At 59.5% G+C, this 20,190-nt stretch overlaps 4 protein-coding genes across 4 annotated transcripts in view; 2 read left to right on the forward strand and 2 right to left on the reverse strand.

The window, feature by feature from the left end:
- The first annotated feature begins 201 nt into the window (after positions 1 to 201).
- The window catches only part of LOC141471236 (uncharacterized), a 68,860-nt gene continuing 48,871 nt past the window's right edge, over positions 202 to 20,190 (forward strand). Inside the window, exons 1-4 of the mRNA XM_074157660.1 lie at positions 202 to 328; positions 414 to 521; positions 702 to 1,336; positions 11,211 to 13,061. Coding sequence (XP_074013761.1) covers positions 202 to 328; positions 414 to 521; positions 702 to 1,336; positions 11,211 to 13,061 — 2,721 coding nt within the window. The remainder of the gene's footprint in view (positions 329 to 413; positions 522 to 701; positions 1,337 to 11,210; positions 13,062 to 20,190) is intronic.
- On the reverse strand, positions 3,966 to 7,542 carry LOC141471141 (uncharacterized). Its single transcript, XM_074157555.1, has 4 exons — positions 7,164 to 7,542; positions 6,891 to 7,017; positions 6,389 to 6,496; positions 3,966 to 6,206 (listed from the first exon to the last, which is right to left on the reverse strand). The coding sequence occupies exons 2-4, from the start codon at positions 7,015 to 7,017 to the stop codon at positions 4,522 to 4,524; spliced, it is 1,920 nt and encodes a 639-aa protein (XP_074013656.1). The 5' UTR covers positions 7,164 to 7,542; the 3' UTR covers positions 3,966 to 4,521.
- Positions 10,062 to 11,140, forward strand: LOC141471131 (zinc finger protein 707-like). The gene is made up of 4 exons (XM_074157545.1): positions 10,062 to 10,188; positions 10,688 to 10,795; positions 10,972 to 11,026; positions 11,134 to 11,140. Exons 1-4 carry the CDS (start codon positions 10,062 to 10,064, stop codon positions 11,138 to 11,140), a joined length of 297 nt encoding a protein of 98 aa, XP_074013646.1.
- Positions 15,294 to 17,167, reverse strand: LOC141471147 (uncharacterized). Its single transcript, XM_074157562.1, is given in 4 exon segments — positions 15,294 to 16,352; positions 16,531 to 16,638; positions 16,724 to 16,850; positions 17,059 to 17,167. Coding segments are annotated over 3 exon segments (1,152 nt in total). The 5' UTR covers positions 17,059 to 17,167; the 3' UTR covers positions 15,294 to 15,435.

Below are 20,190 nucleotides of genomic sequence, written 5' to 3' on the forward strand. Positions count from 1 at the left end.
TCAGGTAGAGCCCCATCAGCCCCTCTGCTCCCCACCAACCCTCTGTGTCCCCCGGCTGTGCCGCCCCCCACCCCTCCGCCCTCGCCCTTCCCTTGCCCGGGATGCTCCGAGCTCTCCCGGCGCTGGGGCTGCCGGAGCCCCCGGTGGTGCCGGTGGCAGGATTTGGTCAGAGGTGCTCAGCCAAGGTGCTTCTTGCTGCAGATGTCAGTGATGTTCGAGGAGGTGGCCATCTACTTCTCCCCCGAGGAGTGGGCCGAGCTGGGGGGCTGGCAGCGGCGGCTCTACCGGGAGGTGATGCTGGAGAACTACCAGGCGGTGGCCTCGCTGGGTGAGGACTCTCTGCGGTGCCGCCGGGGCTGGGGTCCAGCTGGAATTCACCTCTGGAACTGAGGATCTCTCTCTTCCCCGGACAGGCTGGTGCCCCGTCAAGCCGGAGATCATCTACAAGATGGAGCGAGAAGAGACGCCATGTGTGCCAGACCCCCCTGGGGCACGGTGGCGCCACCAGACCCCTGAGCCAGGTGGGTTCCAGGGGGTTGCATGGGATGTGGGGGGGTTCCAGCAGCACTGTCCCCCTTGGCCTCAGATACTCCATGCCCGAGGTGGGAGGGGGGATGTGGGATGTCCATGCTGCTTCCCATCGGGAGGTGTCCCATGTGTCCATCCCATCGCTGGTTGTGACCATGAGCTCTGCTCCCCAGAAGCTGGTGATGTCCTGATGCAGAAGAAGGATAAGGGCGTCCCTGAGGGACTCCCTGGGCTGCCCAAGCAGGACGGGAGGAGGTCAAGGGTTCTCCCGGCCAAGCTACTGCCACCCCAGCTCCCCCATGAACACCCAGACACCAAGAGACCCCATGTCTGTGTGAAGTGTGGGAAGAGCTTCATCAAGATCCATGACCTGAAGATGCACCAGCAGACACACACAGCGGCGCGGCCCTTCTCCTGCCAGGAGTGTGGCTGCTGCTTTCGGCTGAAGCAGAAACTGGTGTCTCACCAGAAGGTCCACGGTGGGAAGAAGCGCTTCGGTTGCGCTGACTGCGGCAAGCACTTTATTCGCAAGTATGACCTGCTGAACCACCAGCGAGTGCACACTGGGGAGAAGCCGTTTGCCTGTGGCCACTGCGGCTACCGCTTTAACAACAAGAGCAACTTTGTCCGCCACCAGCGGGTCCACACCAGGGAGCGCCCCTTCGCCTGCCCCCACTGCCCCAAGGCCTTCAAGGAGAACAGGGGCCTCACCATCCACCAGCGGGTGCACACCGGTGAGAAGCCCTACCAGTGCAGTGAGTGTGGCAAGGGCTACAGCCAGAAGAAGTATCTGAAGAAACATCAAGAGGTTCACGGGGACCCCTCAGCCGTTCCGTAGGGCAGCCAGCGGGAGCGGAGGGCTCTGAGAGTGGCCAAGAGAAAGTGGCTGAGAGAAATTGCTTTGGTATGAGCGGATCACGCTGGCTCCTCCAGACACCAGCAGAGGCCTTGATTGATTAAAAATATTGAGTGAACTGATTTCTTGCTGTATTTCTTCTCCTGTGAAGGGGCGGCTGATACCGTCACGGGTTGTTTTCTGGTTGAGCTGCAGTCTTATCACCGAGGTTGGAGTAGCCACAGTGGCTGTCGGTCTGTTTTCCCTCCCAGCTCAGTGGGGCGAGTTGTGCCTCTCTGGAACAGCCACAGCATTTTCTTTCCAAACATTCCATCCCTCCGTCGGGGTCCTGTAGTTGTTGGGGGGTGAAGCCCCAAACCACGGGAGGTGAGAAGCTCTCTAGATCCCTGCCCATCTCCTCCCCTGTCCCGTTCCACCCGTGACTCTCCCACCTCGGGGCATATCTCGGGGTGGTCTCAAATAGTTGTGTCACCCTAAACCGGACCTGAAGCCCCTTCAGGAGACACAGCAGTAGGATCCTGCTGGTTTGAGCATCTCAAGGAGAGCAAATGTTCTCCAAAGCTGTTGTACCTGGCCAGAAGGAGCAAAGGGAGGTGAAAGATCTGGGGAAAGTATCCCCCTGTATGTGTGCCTCCCTGTTCCAGAGCTCCTAAGGTTGTATTGGGACATCAGTTACACGAACAGGTTTTAGGGGATTGTACTCCCTGATCGATACAAACGGTTCACTTGATGCATCATAATATAACACAAATCATCATAATCATCAGTACAATTAGTATCAAAAGTTGGAGGAGGCTAATTAGTCATCCCCACAAAGAAAACCCAAGCACATCAAAACCAGTTTCCCCAGCCAGCAGCTTCCCAATGCAGCAGCCTCTTCCCACCTTCTTCATCTTGTTGATTTGCTCCTCAAGCAGCATCCATAGGTTTGGGATGTGGATGCAGCACCCGTGTACCGGCAGGTTCAGGACTCCACACACGCCTCTCGCCTTTGAGCCTCAACTCCAACACGGCTCGGTTTGGAGGGTCACTTTACTGGTCGGTTCCTAGCCCAAATACTGATCCCATCCACCCTCCGGCTGGTGGTGGGGCTTCCGGCCACCCCTTTCCCTTGGGCTACCATCCCACCACTTGTGTGGCATGAGATGCTCCCGGTGGACAGGACAGAGAGTCCGGTGAGGGGACAAGCGAGTCCTTATGACCAATTTCCCCCCCCAGAAGTCCCAAAAGAGAGACTTTTTGCCACAGAAGGTGACATACCTTCTCGCCAGCGCCAGCTGGGCTTGGGGATATTGGGGTGTCCGGCCCATGGGCAACTGAAGGGACATAATGGGCTTTGGTCATGGTCTCGGCATTTGTTGCACGCACTCGGACGGTCATTGCTACCCCTTTTTTGGGCTGTTTGATACACCACGAGGAATTTAACGGTTTTGAGCCCCTTCGAGCGTTACACTCATTAGTTCCCCATTAGTTGGAGAACTTTGGCTGAGACATTATGCAAAACAGCGGGGGAGCGTTTATATCCTTGAGGTGGGTCCGTTAAAGGTGCGTTGTGTTCCTTCCCAAGTGATGGAAAACTGGGGATTACCCTCTTCCCTTAGATATTTTCCCATAAAAACCATGACCTTAACCTCTGGGGTGGCCATCCACGGCTGGGGGGGCTGCCGGTATCGCTGTTAACGTTCAGGTTATAACTGGGACAGCAGCTGTTAGTGGTGGGGTCGACAGTCAGTTGTTAAATGCCAGCGGCCGTCAGGCTTGTGGAAGGGCCACATTGAAGGGGTGTTAAGGGGAGTGGGTGCAACTTCGGATCTGTCTCATTATGAGGTCGCTAATTACTTCTGAAATGCCCCGTTTGGCAGCAGACATTGAGAGACACGGGTTGCTGGAGGTTGTGGTGCTGCAGGAGCAACCTGCAAAGTCCTCCCATGGGTGGGTGGCCTCTGCCCCTCTGCCTTCAGAACCCCACACCCTGCCACCGGGGAGATGCCATCGCTTACCCATCACAGACCCCCCTCCTGACTCAGCCCCACGGCCACAAGGCTTTCCTGGGACACCGGCTCCCTCCCACGGGTCTCGGCTCACCCAAACACAGTCGGTCCGAGTGTCCCTTGGTGGGTCCCCACGTCACCCTCCTCTCCCACAAGAGTCCATCCTCCCTGCAGCCACTTTGGACCCCTCATTGCCTACACAGCTAGGAGAAGGTGGACGTGCCAAGGACCAGCCTGGCCTTGGGTCCATCTTCAGGAGGGTGCAGGGCACCTGCCTGTGCCCCCCTGCCATCCCTGGGCACTTCTGACACCCCCGGGCACCCCAAGTGGCATTCAACACCCAGAAGAGGGCAACTGAACGGTGTGGCCATTCTCTGGTGACTGCAAGGGCAGCTCTCCTGGGACTATGGTGGCAGCTCAGGCACCGGCTTGCAGACACCGACTCGTGGGCGTCTGGGTCACCCAGGAGCCCCATCAGGCGATGGAGAGGCACCTTTGCTCCTGCAGGGACACACCAGCCCACACAGCTCGCGTGGTCCTTCCCAAAAGCTTTTATAAAGGTGTGGACACCGCTTAAAGCCACTGCTTTAAGGAACCGCTCACTCAGAATTGGTGCTTTTTATTTAATCGAGGCCACTGGAGGTGTCGGATGGAGGTGGGTCCCAGCCGTGGCTGCACATGTCCTCAAACACGCGTGATGCTCTGCACCGGTCTCTGCTCCCCGCGGCGGGGAAGCTCCCGGGCAGCGCTTTCCTCCTCGGGACAAACGCAGCCCGAAGCCGTTCCTTCCTCCACAACCCCCTGCAAATGGCACCCGCTGAACCCGGGGTGGGGGCGATGCCTTTCGGCCACCCTGCACTCGCCCTCGGTCCTCACCGACTCCCGAGAAGGTCCATGGTCACAGGCAGCTTGGTCAACAGGCAGTTGGGTTCCAGGGCAAGGTGGAGGAGGGGTGAGGGTTCCCACAGCTCCCACCACGGACTCACAGCTTCCACAGTGAGGGGTGTTGAGCCGGAACGAGCCGTGAGCCCCATAACAGAAGTTTTGGGGGTGCTAGATGCAGAGGCAGCCATGGTTTGGGGGTGCTGTGGGTGCACTGGTGATCCAGCATGATCCCCTCATCCTGAAATTGCTTCTGACAGATGCTCAACTGGAAGGCCTTGGCCTTTGTCCACGTCTCCCTGCCAAGGACGGACTACCCTCCTCCTCCTCCGAACGTCCACCCTCCGGCGCTGCCTGCGGGCCGTGGTGCACCCACTGGTGGCATTTCAGCCCTTCCTTGCGGACGTAGGTCTTGTTGCACTCGCTGCACTCGTAAGGCCTCTCGCCCGTGTGGGCCCTCTGGTGGATGGTGAGGGTCTGCTTGTCTCTGAAGGCCATGGGGCAGCCGTCGCAGGCAAAGGGGCGTTCCCCGGTGTGGACCCTCTTGTGGATGGTGAGGGCCTTCCTGTGCTTGAAGGCCTTGGGGCAATGGGGGCAGGAGAAGGGGCGCTCCCCAGTGTGGACCCGCAGGTGGTCGGTGAGGGTTACCTTGCTCCTGAAGGCCACCGCGCAGTGGGGGCAGATGAAGGGGCGCTCCACGGAGTGGACCCGCTGGTGGTCACTGAGGGCCTTCTTGTTTCCAAAGACCTTGGGGCAACGGGCACAGGTGAAGGGGCCCTCCCCAGTGTGGGTCTGTAGGTGGACGGTGAGGGCCTTCTTGTTCTTGTAGGCCCTGGAGCAACTGTCGCAGGCGAAGGGACGCTCCATGGTGTGGACCCGCTGGTGTTCATTAAGGCCCTTCTTGTTTCCAAAGGCCTTGGGGCAACTGTCACAGGCGAAGGGGCGCTCCTTGGTGTGAACCCACTGGTGGTTCCTGAAGGTCTTCCTGTCCTTGAAGGCCTTGGGGCAGTGGGTGCAAGCGAAGGGGCGCTCACCAGTGTGGACCCGATGGTGGATGGTGAGGCTCCTCTTGTCCTTGAAAGCCTTGGGGCAGTAGGTGCAAGCATAGGGTCGCTCCTTGGTGTGAACCCACTGGTGGACGGTGAGGGCGTCCTTGTCCTTGAAGGTCCTGGAGCAGAGAGTGCAGGCAAATGGGTGCTCCCCGATGTGGATGCGTTGGTGGACATTGAGGGTCCTCTTGTCCTTGAAGGCCTTGGGGCAGTAGGTGCAGGCGTAGGGTCGCTCCTTGGTGTGAACCCACTGGTGGACAGTGAGGGCGTCCTTGTCCTTGAAGGTCCTGGAGCAGAGAGTGCAGGCAAAGGGGCGCTCCCCGGTGTGGATGCGTTGGTGGACATTGAGGGTCTGCTTGTCCTTGAAGGTCTTGCAGCAGGTGGGGCAGGTGAAGGGGCGCTCCCCAGTGTGGACCCGCTGGTGGCGGTTCAGGTGGTACTTCAGCCTGAAGTGACGGCCGCAGTCGCCGCAGGCAAAGGGCTTCTCGCCGGTGTGCACGCCCCGGTGGATCAGGAGGTGATGCTTCTGGAAAAAGCGCTTGCCGCATTCAGTGCAGCTGAAGCGCCTCTCCCCACCGTGGACCTTCTGGCGAGACACCAGTTTCTGCTTCACCTGAAGCTTGCGGCCGCACTGCCGGCAGGAGAAGGGCCGCGCCGCCGTGTGCGTCTGCTGGAGCTTCTTCGGGTCCCGGATCTTGCGGAACTTCTTCCCACACTCGGTGCAGAAGTGGGGTCTCTTCGGGCCTAGGGTGGCAGAGGGTGGACGGGCCAGCAGGAGCTTGGCCGGGAGGCCTCCCCGTCGCCTCCCACCTTGCTCGGGCATCACCGGGAGCAGGGTGGTGGGGTCTGACAGCCCTTTGGGGACCCTCTCGGCCTCCCTCTGCAGCCAGACATCACCATCTGCTGGGGAGGAGAGGTCGGGGTCACTACTGGGGACGGAACGGGCACACGGCACCCCCTCACGGGGAGCAGCACGGGCACCCCGCCAGTCTCCCGGCCTTCCTGGGGCACCGAGCATCTGGGGCCAAGGTGATGGTGCTGCTTCAACTCCCCAAGCTCCCATGAAACCCCCTGGAACCCACCTGGCTCAGGGGTCTGGTAGCTCTGCTGTGCCCCAGGGGGGTCTGGCACACACGGCGTCTCTTCTCGCTCCATCTTGCAGATGATCTCCGGCTTGACGGGGCACCAGCCTGTCCGGGGAAGAGAGAGAAGCCCCCTCTCCCACACTGCCGGGATGGTGGCAGTGGCCCCAGCATCTCCCCACCTCTGCTCTTCTCTCCTGTCCCTGCCCAGCCACGCAAACATTTGTTTATGCAGAGGGTGGTCAAACCCTGGAAGAGGCTTCCTGGAGAGGTGGTGGGTGCCCCAGGCCCGGCAGCGCTGGAGAGGCCTTTGCACAAGGGCTTGAACTTGGTCAGCCCTGAAGTGCTCGGGGACTTGGACAAGATGAGCCCTGGAGGACCCTCCCAATGGAAACACTCATCTATCCCATCCCATCCCATCCCTATCCTATCCCATCCCATCCCATCCACAGGCGAATTCCAGCTGGACCCCAGCCCCGGCGGCACCGCAGAGAGTCCTCACCCAGCGAGGCCACCGCCTGGTAGTTCTCCAGCATCACCTCCCGGTAGAGCCGCCGCTGCCAGCCCCCCAGCTCGGCCCACTCCTCGGGGGAGAAGTAGATGGCCACCTCCTCGAACGTCACCGACATCTGCAGCAAGAAGCACCTTGGCTGAGCACCTCTGACCAAATCCTGCCACCGGCACCACCGGGGGCTCCGGCGGCCCCAGGGCTCGTCCCTGCCAAGCTCTTCTGCCAGCATTTCGATGAAGACACCAGGGGCAGAAGCTCACTTACCTCCAACTGCCGCGAGCCCTTCCACCCGGAGCCTGAAAAACCACTGGGAAAATACCGACCCAAATCCTGTCGCTGCCGCGTTTCAACCTCAGCCCCAAACAAAGAACCACGCGGCGGCGGCTCCCTCACTCCCCCCTCCGGTGGGATGCGGAGGAGAAAAGCGGGGGGGAAGGGAAAAGAAAAGGCTAAAACTTGTGGACTGAGATAAAGACACTTTAAGAGAGCAGCAAAGGAAAGAGGAAAACAACAACAACGCTGATTAAAGGATATGCAAAGCGGGTGCTACACGGTGGGAGTTCCTCACCACCCCAGGCCCCAACCACCTATTCCCACCCCCACCTCTAAGCCAGGTCTCTACTGAGCATGACCAGCTCGGGTCAGCCCTCCCCCAGCCGGGTCCCCTCCCAGCTGCTCATCAAAATTAACCCCGTCCCCACCGAAATCGGGGCACTTCCCACCCCTCATTCCGCACCGTCTCCTTCGTGCCCGGATCCTCCACTTTCCCATCGATCCCACCGCTTTGCCCCATCTCTGATCTTCTCCTGCTTTCGGCTGGACGCACGTTCCAAAGGACACTCTGAGTCTGAGCCCTCTCTGTCCGCAACGTGGAAGAAGGATTTTACGCGGGGCCCTGAGAAACGACAAGCCTTTGAGCAAACTAAACAGGAAACAGTTCATGCAGCAGCCCTGGGGCTCATCCGGGCAGGGGAAGGTGATAACAAATGTGCTCTACAGCACGGCCGGGGGGAAGGGCCCTACCTGGAGCCTCTGGCAGAAAGCACCAGGGGAGACCCGAGGTCGACCCCTGGGGTTTGGGAGTCAGGGATACAGAGGTTCCGAGGCCGCTGCAATCCAAGTGAGAAAGAGAGATTGGCAGGATACAGGGTACGGGATATTCTCAGTCACAGATTTACCACGCACCGAGCACGGATGCTGCTGAAGAGTCTTGAGAAGATGAGGACAGAGAGGTGTGCTCCTAGAAGATGATGTTCCATAGAGGGCAACAGGAAAAGGGGCAACGGTCACAAACTGGAACACGGGAAATCCCAAACAGAAGATAAACTTCTTTCCTTTGAGGGTGGCAGAGCCCTGGGAGAGGCTGCCCAGGGAGGTGGCGGAGTCTCCTTCTCTGGAGACATTCCAAACCCACCTGGACACATTCCTGTCCGACCTGCTTGGGATGACCCTTTGGTTGGACTGGATGGTCTCCAAAGTTCCCTTCCAACGCCTAGAATTCTGTGATTTGGTGAAGGTAAACAGTAACACCCCAGCCTTAACCACTGCCATCCCAAATATAACCTAAATATAACCCATGGACGGCTGCCCTGGAGGTTCCTGGATTTGGAACTCTCTGTGGACGGCAGCAGTTTTATGCCCAACCGAGAAAGACAAGCAGGGTGTGGGGTGGGAACCCTGTGAGCAGACACGGCGGCTAAATCATTGCCCCGGAACATTTTGGCACAAAAAGCAGAAATTATAGCTTGGACTAGAGCTCTTGAAATCGAGAAAAGTCTAATGATCAATATATACACGGAGTCTAAATACGCTTTTGGAGTTGTTCGTGCCATGGGGCCACCTGGAAGGAATGGAGATTCCTGAACTCACAGGGGAAGGGTCTAAACTACAGACAAGAAATCGTGACATTATTAAGTGCGGTATTAGAGCCAAAAGAAGTAGCCGTAATTCACTGCAAAGCCCACCAAAAAGGACAAGGAGCAGGAATTTAAGGAAACAGAGGAGCTGACTCAGCAGCGACAAAGGTCACCCTGCATGAAGAGGGGATCGGAGCCCCGAGACCTGTCGATCGCGAGGAAATCGCTGGGTTTCAAAAAAGTTGTGAAATTGTTCTTCCGGTTCACACGACAGAGAGGGCTCGGACTCAGAGTGTCATTTGGAACGTGCGTCCAGCCGAAAGCAGGAGAAGATCAGAGACGGGGCAAAGCGGTGGGATCGATGGGAAAGTGGAGGATCCGGGCACGAAGGAGACGGTGCGGAATGAGGGGCGGGAATTGCCCCGATTTTGGCGGGGACGGGGTTAATGTTGATGAGCAGCTGGGAGGGGACCCGGCTGGGGGAGGGCTGACCCGAGCTGGCCAATGGGCTATTCCCTCTCGTGTGACGTCATGCTCGCTATAAAGCTGGGGGAGGTGCTGGGGGGTGGGGGAGGACTCGCAGTTCGGGGGCGGTTGGGCATCTCCTGGTGAGCCAATTGCGCGGCGCATCCCTCGCTTCGCTTATCCTTTTATCAGGGTTTCTGGCGTTTCCCTCTTTCCTTTGCTCTTCTCCCAAACTGCCGTGATCCCGACCCACGAGTTTTGCCCCCCCTTTTTTTTTTTCCCCCCTTTTTTTTCCCCTTGTGGGGGTGGGAGGAGCGTCAGCCTAATTCTTTGTTTCCGGATGGGATTCCCACGGTCTGTGGGTCCGTATTTTTCCAGTCGTTCTTGAGGCTCCGGGTGGAAGGGCCCGCAGCGGTTGGCAGGTGAGTGAGCTTCTGCCCCTGGTTTCTTCATCCCGATGCCGTTTCCTTGGCAGGGACCATCTGTCCTTGCTGCGGCTGGTGCCGGGACAAGCATCTCCTGCGGAACCCGCAGCATCCCACCTCCTTCTTCCTGGAGAACTCTTTGGGTGCCTCCGTCTCCCCGGCGAGAGCCAGCGGCGCGGTGGGCTCCGGGCTGCTCCGTCAAGGTGGGGGTCAGGCAGAGCCCCATCAACCCCTCTGCTCCCCACCAACCCTCTGTGTCCCCCGGCTGTGCCGCCCCCCACCCCTCCGCCCTCGCCCTTCCCTTGCCCGGGATGCTCCGAGCTCTCCCGGCGCTGCCCTGGGGCCGCCGGAGCCCCCGGTGGTGCCGGTGGCAGGATTTGGTCAGAGGTGCTCAGCCAAGGTGCTTCTTGCTGCAGATGTCGGTGACGTTCGAGGAGGTGGCCATCTACTTCTCCCCCGAGGAGTGGGCCGAGCTGGGGGGCTGGCAGCGGCGGCTCTACCGGGAGGTGATGCTGGAGAACTACCAGGCGGTGGCCTCGCTGGGTGAGGACTCTCTGCGGTGCCGCCGGGGCTGGGGTCCAGCTGGAATTCGCCTCTGGAACTGAGCTGGAGCTCTTGAAAGCCAAAATCCAGCTGTTTCTGCCCAAGCACTGACATAGGGGTTGTGATTGCAGGTTTTACCCGGCCAGGCAGCTCCTGTGGAGAGCGGTGCTTGAGGAGAGAAGGGGATGCGATGGGATGGGATAGACGAGACTGTTCCATGGGGAGGGACCTACAAGGCTTATCTTTTCCAAGTCCCTGAGCACTTCAGGGCTGACCAAGTTCAAGCCCTTGTGTAAAGGCCTCTGCAATGGTGCTGGGCATCCACCACCTCTCCAGGAAGCCTCTTCCAACGTTTGACCACCCTCTCCATAAATGCTTCATGCTGTCCAGTGTGACCCTCCCCTGGTGCAGCTTTGAGCCATTCGATGGTGGGCAGGGGGAGCGGGTGCCGCTGTCCCGGCAGTGTGGGACAGGGGGCTTCTCTCTTTTTCCCGGACAGGCTGGTGCCCCATCAAGCCGGAGATCATCCGCACGATGGAGGAAGAAGAGACACCGTGTGTACCAGACCCCCCTGGGGCATGGCGGAGTCACCGGACCCCTGAGCCAGGCGGGTACTGGGGGGCTGCAGAGGGTATGGGGGGGTTCCAACAGCACTGTCCCCTTGGCCCCAGATGCTCGGTGCCGCAGGAGGGGTAGGGGGCTGGTGGGGTGCCCGTGTTGCTCCACATGAGGAGTTCCCATGTGCCTGTCCCATCCCCATCGGTGACCCCAACCTCTCCTCCCCGGCAGATGGTGATGTCCAGATGCAGAAAGAGGCCGAGAGGGTCCTCAAAGGGCTGTCAGACCCCACTGCCCAGCCCCTGGGGATGCCTGAGCATGACGGGAGGTGGTCGGGGGGCTTCCCGGTCACGATGCTGCTGGCCCAGACTCTCTGTGGCCCCCCAGACCTTGAGAGACCCCATGCCTCCTCTGAGTGCGGGAAGAGCTTTGGCAAGATCCAGGACCTGAAGAGGCACCAGCAGATGCACACGGCGGCGCGGCCCTTCTCCTGCCAGGAGTGCGGCCGCCGCTTTCGGCTGAAGCAGGACCTGGTGTCTCACCAGAAGGTCCACGGTGGGGAGAAGCCCTTTGGCTGCGCCGACTGTGGCAAGCGCTTCACTCAGAAGCATTACCTCCTGATCCATCGGCGCATACACACTGGTGAGAAGCCCTTTGCCTGTGGCTACTGCGGCCGTCGCTTCAGGCAGAAGTACCACCTGGTCAACCATCAGCGCATCCACACCGGGGAGCGCCCCTTCTCCTGCGCTCTCTGCTCCAAGGCCTTCAGGAACAAGGGAGCCCTCACCAAACACCAGACCGTCCACACCGGTGAGCGCCCCTTTGCTTGCGACTCCTGCCCCAAGGCCTTCAGGAACAAGGCGACCCTCACCATCCACCAGCGGGTCCACACCGGGGAGCGCCCCTTCGTCTGCACCCACTGCCCCATGGCCTTCAGGGACAAGAAGATCCTCAGCACCCACCAGCGTGTCCACACTGGGGAGCGCCCGTTCACCTGCACTCGCTGCCCCAAGGCCTTCAGGAGCCAGACAGCCCTCACCATCCACCAGACCATCCACACTGGAGAGCGCCCCTTTGCCTGCGACCACTGCCCCAAGGCCTTCAGATCCAAGACAGCCCTCACCGCCCACCAGCGTGTCCACACCAGGGAGCGCCCCTTCGCTTGTGCCCACTGCCCCAAGGCCTTCAAGGACAAGGGGTCCCTCACTGTCCACCAGCAGGTTCACATGGTGGAGCGCCCCTTCGCCTGCACCCTCTGTCCCAAGCTATTCAAGAACAAGAAGACTCTCAATGACCACCAGATCATCCACACTGAAGAGCGACCTTTCGCCTGCACCCACTGTCCCAAGGCCTTCAAGGACAAGAGGGCCCTCACCGTCCACCAGTGGGTCCACACTGGGGAGCGCCCCTTCGCCTGTGCCCACTGCCCAAAGGCCTACAGGGACAGGAAGACCCTCACCATCCACCAGTGGGTCCACACTGGGGAGCGCCCCTTCGCCTGTGCCCACTGCCCAAAGGCCTACAGGGACAGGAAGACCCTCACCATCCACCAGCGGGTGCACACCGGGGAGCGCCCTTTTGCCTGCCCCCAATGTTCCAAGGCTTTCAGGGACAAGAAGACCCTCACCGAGCACCAGCTGGTCCACACCAGGGAGGACCCTTTTCCCTGCACTCACTGCCCCAGGGTCTTCAGGAGCCAGACGTCCCTCGCCATCCACCAGAGCATCCACACCGGGGAGCGCCCCTTCTCCTGTGCCCAGTGCCACAAGGCTTTCAAGGACAAGAAGACCCTCACCGGCCACCAGAGCATCCACTCCGGGGAGCGCCCCTTTGCCTGCACCCACTGTCCCAAGACCTTCAGGGCCAAGACCGCCCTCACCATCCACCAGCGGGTTCACACCGGGGATCGCCCCTTTGCCTGCGCCCACTGCCCCAAGGCCTTCAAGCAGAAACAGGCCCTCACCACCCACCAGCGGGTCCACACAAGGGAGCGCCCCTTCGCCTGCCCCCTCTGCCCCAAGGCCTTCAGGGACAAATTGTCCCTCACCAGCCACCAACGGGTCCACACCGGGGAGCGCCCCTTCGCCTGCCCCCACTGCCCCAAGGCCTTCATGAACAAGCAGAACCTCATCATCCACCAGCGGGTGCACACCGGGGAGCGCCCCTTTGCCTGCCCCCGCTGCCCCAAGACCTTTATGGAGAAGCAGGCCCTAAGAAGCCACCAGCGGGTCCACACTGGTGAGAAGCCCTACAAGTGTGGCAAGTGCGGCAAGGGCTACAGCCGGAAGGATCGCCTGAATCATCACCAGAGGATGCACCAGGATTCACCGGTGGAGCTGGAGTGTGGCCCCCCGGGAGGAGGTGCATCCATCCCCGGTGTAAGGGCCAGCGGAGACCAAGCCCTTCCAGTCCAGCCGCTGCAAGAAGCGGTTTCGGGACGAGGAGATCCTGCTGGCTCCCCAGTTCACCCACGGCACCCTCAGCCTGTGGATGCAGCCCAGCTCCTCTCTGGGGCACCTCCTGTGTCCCCGTGCCTTCCCTGAGCAGCTCTGACACCCCAAGTGGCATTAAACACTCAGGCGAGGCCAACTCACCGTACCTCCCCGGTGGATGTGGTGGCAGCTCTCCCGTGAGCGTGATGACAGCTCGCCGGTGACAGCGATGGCAGCCCAGGCACCCACGTGGAAACACCTACCCATGGGTGTCCAGGTCACCCTCGAGACCCCTCAGGAGACACAACAGCACCTTTGCTCCCCGCTGTCCTAGTTCCAGCAGGGATAGGGTTAATTTTCACAAGGAGCTGGGAGGGGACACAGTTGGGTTGGATGGTTGACCCAAACCGGCCAAACCAGGATTGGATGGTCCTTTAGTGGTGTTTTGTCTGCTCCTCTGTTTTGCTGGTTCTCTCTTTCCTTCATCTCAACCCACGAGTTTTTCCTTATTAATTCTGACTCTCCCCCCAGTCCTGCCACTGGGGGGGGGGGGGGGGGTGAGCGAAAAGACCTCCCACCCGCCCGGTTCTTTGGTGCCCCTTTGGGGCTAAACCACCAGTGATGGGGCCGTGGGGCTGGGCTGGGAATTGAAGAACGGGCCTCTTTTACCCGGAGTCGGTGGAACTTCAGTCGGTGCAAGCTCAGTGCTTGTAAATTACGTACCTGAAGGGTCTCCTCCAGAAGTTCGAGTTTTGGGTTTGGCAGTTGCTTCTGCAATTTATTACCGTTTGATGAACATCACGTGACTCTCCTTTGAAAAAAAAAACCACTGTCACTTATTCCCCAGTTACAGTAAATGTGTCTTTCACTGCAGGTGGGTACGTCTGCACTCGTTCTTCCCTTTGCCTTATTGCCTTCGATACGTCGTTATGTTCTGCTTTTAAGTCCTAGTTTTAAGCATTTTTAAGAAGTTTTAAGCATGTTTTTCCTGCCCGTACCTCGGGTGCCACCTTTTGGAATTTACTAGTAATGGCACCCAATCTGGGTGGGAAATGGGCCAGGGGGATACTTTCCCCAGATCTTTCACCTCCCTTTTCTCCTTCTGGCCAGGTACAACAGCTTTGGAGAACATTTGCTCTCCTTGAGATGCTCAAACCAGCACGATCCTACTGCTGTGTCTCCTGAAGGGGCTTCAGGTCCGGTTTAGGGTGACACAACTATTTGAGACCACCCCGAGATCTGCCCCGAGGCGGGAGAGTCACGGGTGGAACGGGATAGGGGAGGAGATGGGCAGGGATCTAGAGAGCTTCTCACCTCCCGTGGTTTGGGGCTTCACCCCCCAACAACTACAGGACCCCGACGGAGGGATGGAATGTTTGGAAAGAAAATGCTGTGGCTGTTCCAGAGAGGCACAACTCGCCCCACTGAGCTGGGAGGGAAAACAGACCGACAGCCACTGTGGCTACTCCAACCTCGGTGATAAGACTGCAGCTCAACCAGAAAACAACCCGTGACGGTATCAGCCGCCCCTTCACAGGAGAAGAAATACAGCAAGAAATCAGTTCACTCAATGGGGGATGACACGAACCAGGGCCAGCAGGAGAACAGGAGGAAGAGGCAGAACCAGAGAGAATCTCCTGATCCCCATCCCTGAGGAAGCGGCGAGTGATGCAAAAAGCCACCATCCGGGTGGTCACGTTGTCTCCCGGCTGCTCGGATGCTGGGATAACTTCAGTCCCCTCACTCCCTGCGCTGCTGGGAGAGGGTGGACGTGCCCAGGACACACCTGGCGTTGGGTCCATCTCCAGCAGGGTGCAGGGCACCTGCCTGTGCCATCCCTGGGCAGCTCTGACACCCCCGGGCACCCCGAATGGCATTAAACACCCGGGAGAGGGCAACTGAACGGTGGGGCATCTCTCTGGTGCCTGTAACGGCAACTCCCTGGTGACTGCGGTGGCAGCTCGGGCACCGACTCGTGGGTGTCTGGGTGACCCACAAGCCCCATCAGGCGATGGAAGGGCACCTTTGCTCCCCGCTGTAACGCATCAGCCCACGCCGCTTGCACGGTCCTTCCCAAAAGCTTTTATAAAGGTGTGAACACCGCTTAGAGTAAGAAGGGTGAGACACAACGGTGTTTATTCAGTCAAGGCCTCTGCTGGTGTCTGGAGGAGCCAGCGTGATCCGCTCATCCCAAAGCAGTTTCTCTCAGCCACTTTCTCTTGGCCACCCTCAGAGCCTTCCGCTCCCGCTGGCTGCCCTACGGAACGGCTGAGGGGTCCCCGTGAACCTCTTGATGTTTCTTCAGATGGTGCTTTCGGCTGTAGCTCTTGCCGCACTCACCGCACTGGTAGGGCTTCTCACCGGTGTGGACCCACCGGTGGATGGTGAGGCCCCTATTCTCCCTGAAGGCCTTGGGGCAGTGGGGGCAGGCGAAGGGGCGCTCCCCGGTGTGGACCCGCTGGTGGATGGTGAGGGTCGCCTTGCTCCTGAAGGCCTTGGGGCAGTGGGGGCAGAAGAAGCGGCGCTCCCTGGTGTGGACAGTCTGGTGTCTGGTGAGGGTCTTCTTGTTCCTGAAGGCTTTGGAGCAGAGAGTGCAGGAGAAGGGGCGCTCCCCGGTGTGGACCCACTGGTGGATGGTGAGGATCTGTTTGTCCCTGAAGGCCATGGGGCAGTGGGGGCAGGCGAAGGGGCGCTCCCTTGTGTGGACCCGCTGGTGGGTGACCAGGTAGTACTTCTGCCTGAAGCAACAGCCGCAGTAGCCACAGGCAAAGGGCTTCTCACCAGTGTGTGTGCGCCGATGGATCAGGAGATGGTGCTTCTTAGCAAAGTGCTTGCCACAGTCGTCGCAGCAGAAGGTCTTCTCCCCACTGTGGACCTTCTGGTGAGACAGCAGGACCTGCTTCAGCCGAAAGCGGCGGCCGCACTGCCGGCAGGAGAAGGGCCGCGTCACCGTGTGCATCTGCTGGTGCCTCTTCAGGTCATGGATCTTGCTGAAGCTCTTCCCACACTTGGCGCAGCCGTGGGGTCTCTTGGGGTCTGAGGGGCTGGGGGGGAGCTGGGGTGGCAGTAGCTTGGCCGGGAGGCCCCCCGACCACCTCCCGTCCTGCTCAGGCAGCCCAGGGAGCCCCTTGTGGACCCCCTCATCCTTCTTCTGCATCAGTACATCACCAGCTGCTGGGAAGCAGAGCTCATGGTCACAACCGGGGACAGGACAGGCACATGGGGCACCAACCAATGGGGAGCGACATGGACATCCCATATCCCACATTCCACCTGGGGCATGGAACATCTGGGGCCAAGGGTATGATGTTGCTTCAACCCCTTATCTCACATTCAACCCCCTGGAACCCGCCTGGCTCAGGAGTCCGGTGGCTCCGCCGTGCCCCAGGGGGGTCTGGCACACACAGTGCCTCTTCTCACTTCATCTTGTAGATGATCTCTGGCTTGACGGGGCACCAGCCTGTCCGGGGAAGAGAGAGAACCTCAGTTCCAGAGGCGAATTCCAGCTGGACCCCAGCCCCGGCGGCACCGCAGAGAGTCCTCACCCAGCGAGGCCACCGCCTGGTAGTTCTCCAGCATCACCTCCCGGTAGAGCCGCCGCTGCCAGCCCCCCAGCTCGGCCCACTCCTCGGGGGAGAAGTAGATGGCCACCTCCTCGAACATCACCGACATCTGCAGCAAGAAGCACCTTGGCTGAGCACCTCTGACCAAATCCTGCCACCGGCACCACCGGGGGCTCCGGCGGCCCCAGCGCCGGGAGAGCTCGGAGCATCCCGGGCAAGGGAAGGGCGAGGGCGGAGGGGTGGGGGGCGGCACAGCCGGGGGACACAGAGGGTTGGTGGGGAGCAGAGGGGTTGATGGGGCTCTGCCTGACCCCCACCTTGACGGAGCAGCCCGGAGCCCACCGCGCCGCTGGCTCTCACCGGGGAGACGGAGGCACCCAAAGAGTTCTCCGGGAAGAAGGAGGTGGGATGCTGCGGGTTCCGCAGGAGATGCCTGTCCCGGCACCAGCCGCAGCAAGGACAGATGGTCCCTGCCAAGGAAACGGCATCGGGATGAAGAAACCAGGGGCAGAAGCTCACTCACCTGCCAACTGCTGCGGGCCCTTCCACCCGGAGCCTCAGGAACGACTGGGACAAGGACCGACCCACGGAGCGTCGGGGTCCCGGTTTAATCTCAGCCCCAAACAAAGAACCACGCGGCCGCTCGCTCCTCACCCTTTCACCCAAGGCTAAAAGTGAAAAAAAGCGCTGGCAGAGACCAGGAGAGTTTCACGCCGAAGGAAAAGCTGCCCAAAGAGGGTCGCTGTGGTGGCTCAGCCCCAGCCGGCAACAAAGGACCAGGCGGCCGCTCCATCAGTCACCTCCCCTCCCCCCGGGGGAAAGGGGAGGAGAATCGGGGGAAAAAAGGGCAAAACACGTGGGTCGGGATCACGGCAGTTTGGGAGAAGAGCAAAGGAAAGAGGGAAACGCCAGAAACCCTGATAAAAGGATAAGCGAAGCGAGGGATGCGCCGCGCAATTGGCTCACCAGGAGATGCCCAACCGCCCCCGAACTGCGAGTCCTTCCCCACCCCCCAGCACCTCCCCCAGCTTTATAGCGAGCATGACGTCACACGAGAGGGAATAGCCCATTGGCCAGCTCGGGTCAGCCCTCCCCCAGCCGGGTCCCCTCCCAGCTGCTCATCAAAATTAACCCCGTCCCCGCCGAAATCGGGGCAATTCCCACCCCTCATTCCGCACCGTCTCCTTCGTGCCCGGATCCTCCACTTTCCCATCGATCCCACCGCTTTGCCCCGTCTCTGATCTTCTCCTGCTTTCGGCTGGACGCACGTTCCAAATGACACTCTGAGTCCGAGCCCTCTCTGTCGTGTGACCCGGAAGAACAATTTCACAACTTTGATAAAACTCAGCAAACTGGCAGTGGTGATGGGACCAGAAGGGGCTTCAGCAATCAGCGCCCAGCAGCTTCCTGGAAATGGACATCTTCCACCCACAGACCGTAGGCACGGGCTGCAGCAGATACACCAGCCATGATCTCCAGATACGGAGTGCAACAACCCAACACCACACACCATCCCTCCTGCCCTGGAGGCTGTTGTGACGGATGGAGCCCAAAGCCATGGACTGAATGAACTCAACGGGCATTTTAGAGGGATGGCCCCCATAGACTGAGCAACGTCTTTGTTGGTGACATGGACAGTGGGATTGACTGCACCCTCAGCAAGTTTGCCGACAACACCAAGCTGTGTGGCGCAGTCAACGCACTGGAGGGAAGGGATGCGATCCAGAGGGACCTGGGCAGGCTGGAGCCATGGGCCCATGTGAACCTGATGAAGTTCAACCAAGCTAAGTGCAACGTCCTGCACCTGGGTCATGGCAATCCCAGGCACAAAGAAAGGTTGGGCAGAGAATGGCTGGAGAGCAGCCCTGAGGAGAAGGACTTGGGGGTGCTTGACACGAGAAGCATGACTTGAGAAGCTTGACATGAGTGAGCAACATGCCCTGGCAGCCCAGAAAGCCAACCCCATCCTGGGCTGCATCCCCAGCAGCGTGGCCAGCAGGGCAAGGGGTGGATTCTGCCCCTCTGCTCCGCTCTGGGGAGACATCCCCCCCGTCCAGTGCTGCCTCCAGCTCTGGAGTCTTCAACACAGGAAGGACATGGACCTGTTGGAACGGGTCCAGCAGAGGGCTGGAGTGGAAAAGGACCTGCCAAAAGTCAATTATCTCAGATCCTATAAGTAGGGATTTTGGTAGAGACCCTTTGAACTCTCCTGGAAGGCAGCGGGCTGTGGCCAGTGACTCCCCTGAGTCCGAGAGACCTCGAGGCCAGGGCAGGAGAAGACCCTTCTCAAGGCCTCAACTATCGCCCGTTGAGGAACACCGATGCATCATATTTACCCTGAATCTGAGAAAGGGAAATTTTAACCCTAGGCTGGTCTCTCTCATCCACCTCTATGTTGTGAGATACGCATCAGCTTATGGATGTGGCTGCTCTTTTGTCCATCCCTGCACATGTAGGACCTAAAACCGGCACCTTTCAGCTCTCTGGCATTGCCCACTATTAAAAAAATTCCTGATTGGAGACCTGTATGTGTGTGTGCGCACACCTTTACGCTTTCCTTAGATACAGATAAATATATACAAGCATTAATTTGTGATTTGTACCTCTACTCATACGGATATGAATTTATTTGGGATACCTTCTGGTAAGTTAGAGCGAATCTTTTCCATTTTCCGACCTGTAACTGCGTCGCCGCTCAATTATTTTGTTTACTCACTTTGTGAACCCCTTAAACCGGTTTAATGATTAAGCGCTGCTAAAATTCAACCTCTCGATCTGCCTTACGGTCCTCAAAGGTCAAGTACTTTCATCCCCAACAGAGACCACTTGTAATTCACCCGAAAAAATGGCACTGGGCAAGTACCCTGAGTGGAAACCAGCCCCGGGGTGGGTGATGTGGAGCCTGGATAATGCAGGGCTTACACTCGCTTATCTCTCCCTTGCTGGGGGTGGTGGGGAAGCAGCAAGGACAAGAAACTCTCCTGAATGCCACAGGAGGCCTCTGGAGGAGGAAGCCCTGCGTGGGCAGGAGAGTCCTGCTTTTCCTCAGCAAGGACGAGATAACTGGGATCTGCTCAGTTCCTCGTTTTTTTCCCAAGTTCTGCCCTGCCCGCCGGATGACCTCATCCTCGTTACCCGCAAAAGGCATATTGAAGTTGACACACACACACACACACACACACAGTGCCCCGTGTATGCTAATGACGGTTATAGGCATCACGCTAAACATGTATGACTACGGCACCCGCTTCTCCACTGGGATCATGCACCCGGGGTGGGGTGGGGGGACACCCTGAAACGCACTGTGGCTGTAGGGTGGGTTGTACCGATACAGCGAATGTACAGGGGGGGAGATAAGTGCCACTGTGGGGGTGGGTGTGTGTGCAGGCAGCGGGACAGGCAGCAGGGGGCACAGGCAGTGGGACAGGCAGGAGGACAGGCAGCGGGAC

Source organism: Numenius arquata, chromosome 12, assembly GCF_964106895.1.
Source record: "Numenius arquata chromosome 12, bNumArq3.hap1.1, whole genome shotgun sequence".
Lineage (NCBI taxonomy): Eukaryota > Metazoa > Chordata > Aves > Charadriiformes > Scolopacidae > Numenius > Numenius arquata.

Bases quoted from the DNA above. Each gene is read 5' to 3' on its own strand.
- LOC141471141 (XM_074157555.1), bottom strand. From the start codon at position 7,017: ATGTCGGTGACGTTCGAGGAGGTGGCCATCTACTTCTCCCCCGAGGAG. The intron at 6,497-6,890 runs GTGAGGACTCTC...TTCCCCGGACAG, and splicing joins CCAGGCGGTGGCCTCGCTGG to GCTGGTGCCCCGTCAAGCCG. The intron at 6,207-6,388 runs GTGGGTTCCAGG...CCTCCCCAGCAG, and splicing joins CTACCAGACCCCTGAGCCAG to ATGGTGATGTCTGGCTGCAG.
- LOC141471131 (XM_074157545.1), top strand. From the start codon at position 10,062: ATGTCGGTGACGTTCGAGGAGGTGGCCATCTACTTCTCCCCCGAGGAG. The intron at 10,189-10,687 runs GTGAGGACTCTC...TTTCCCGGACAG, and splicing joins CCAGGCGGTGGCCTCGCTGG to GCTGGTGCCCCATCAAGCCG. The intron at 10,796-10,971 runs GCGGGTACTGGG...ACCTCTCCTCCC, and splicing joins TCACCGGACCCCTGAGCCAG to CGGCAGATGGTGATGTCCAG.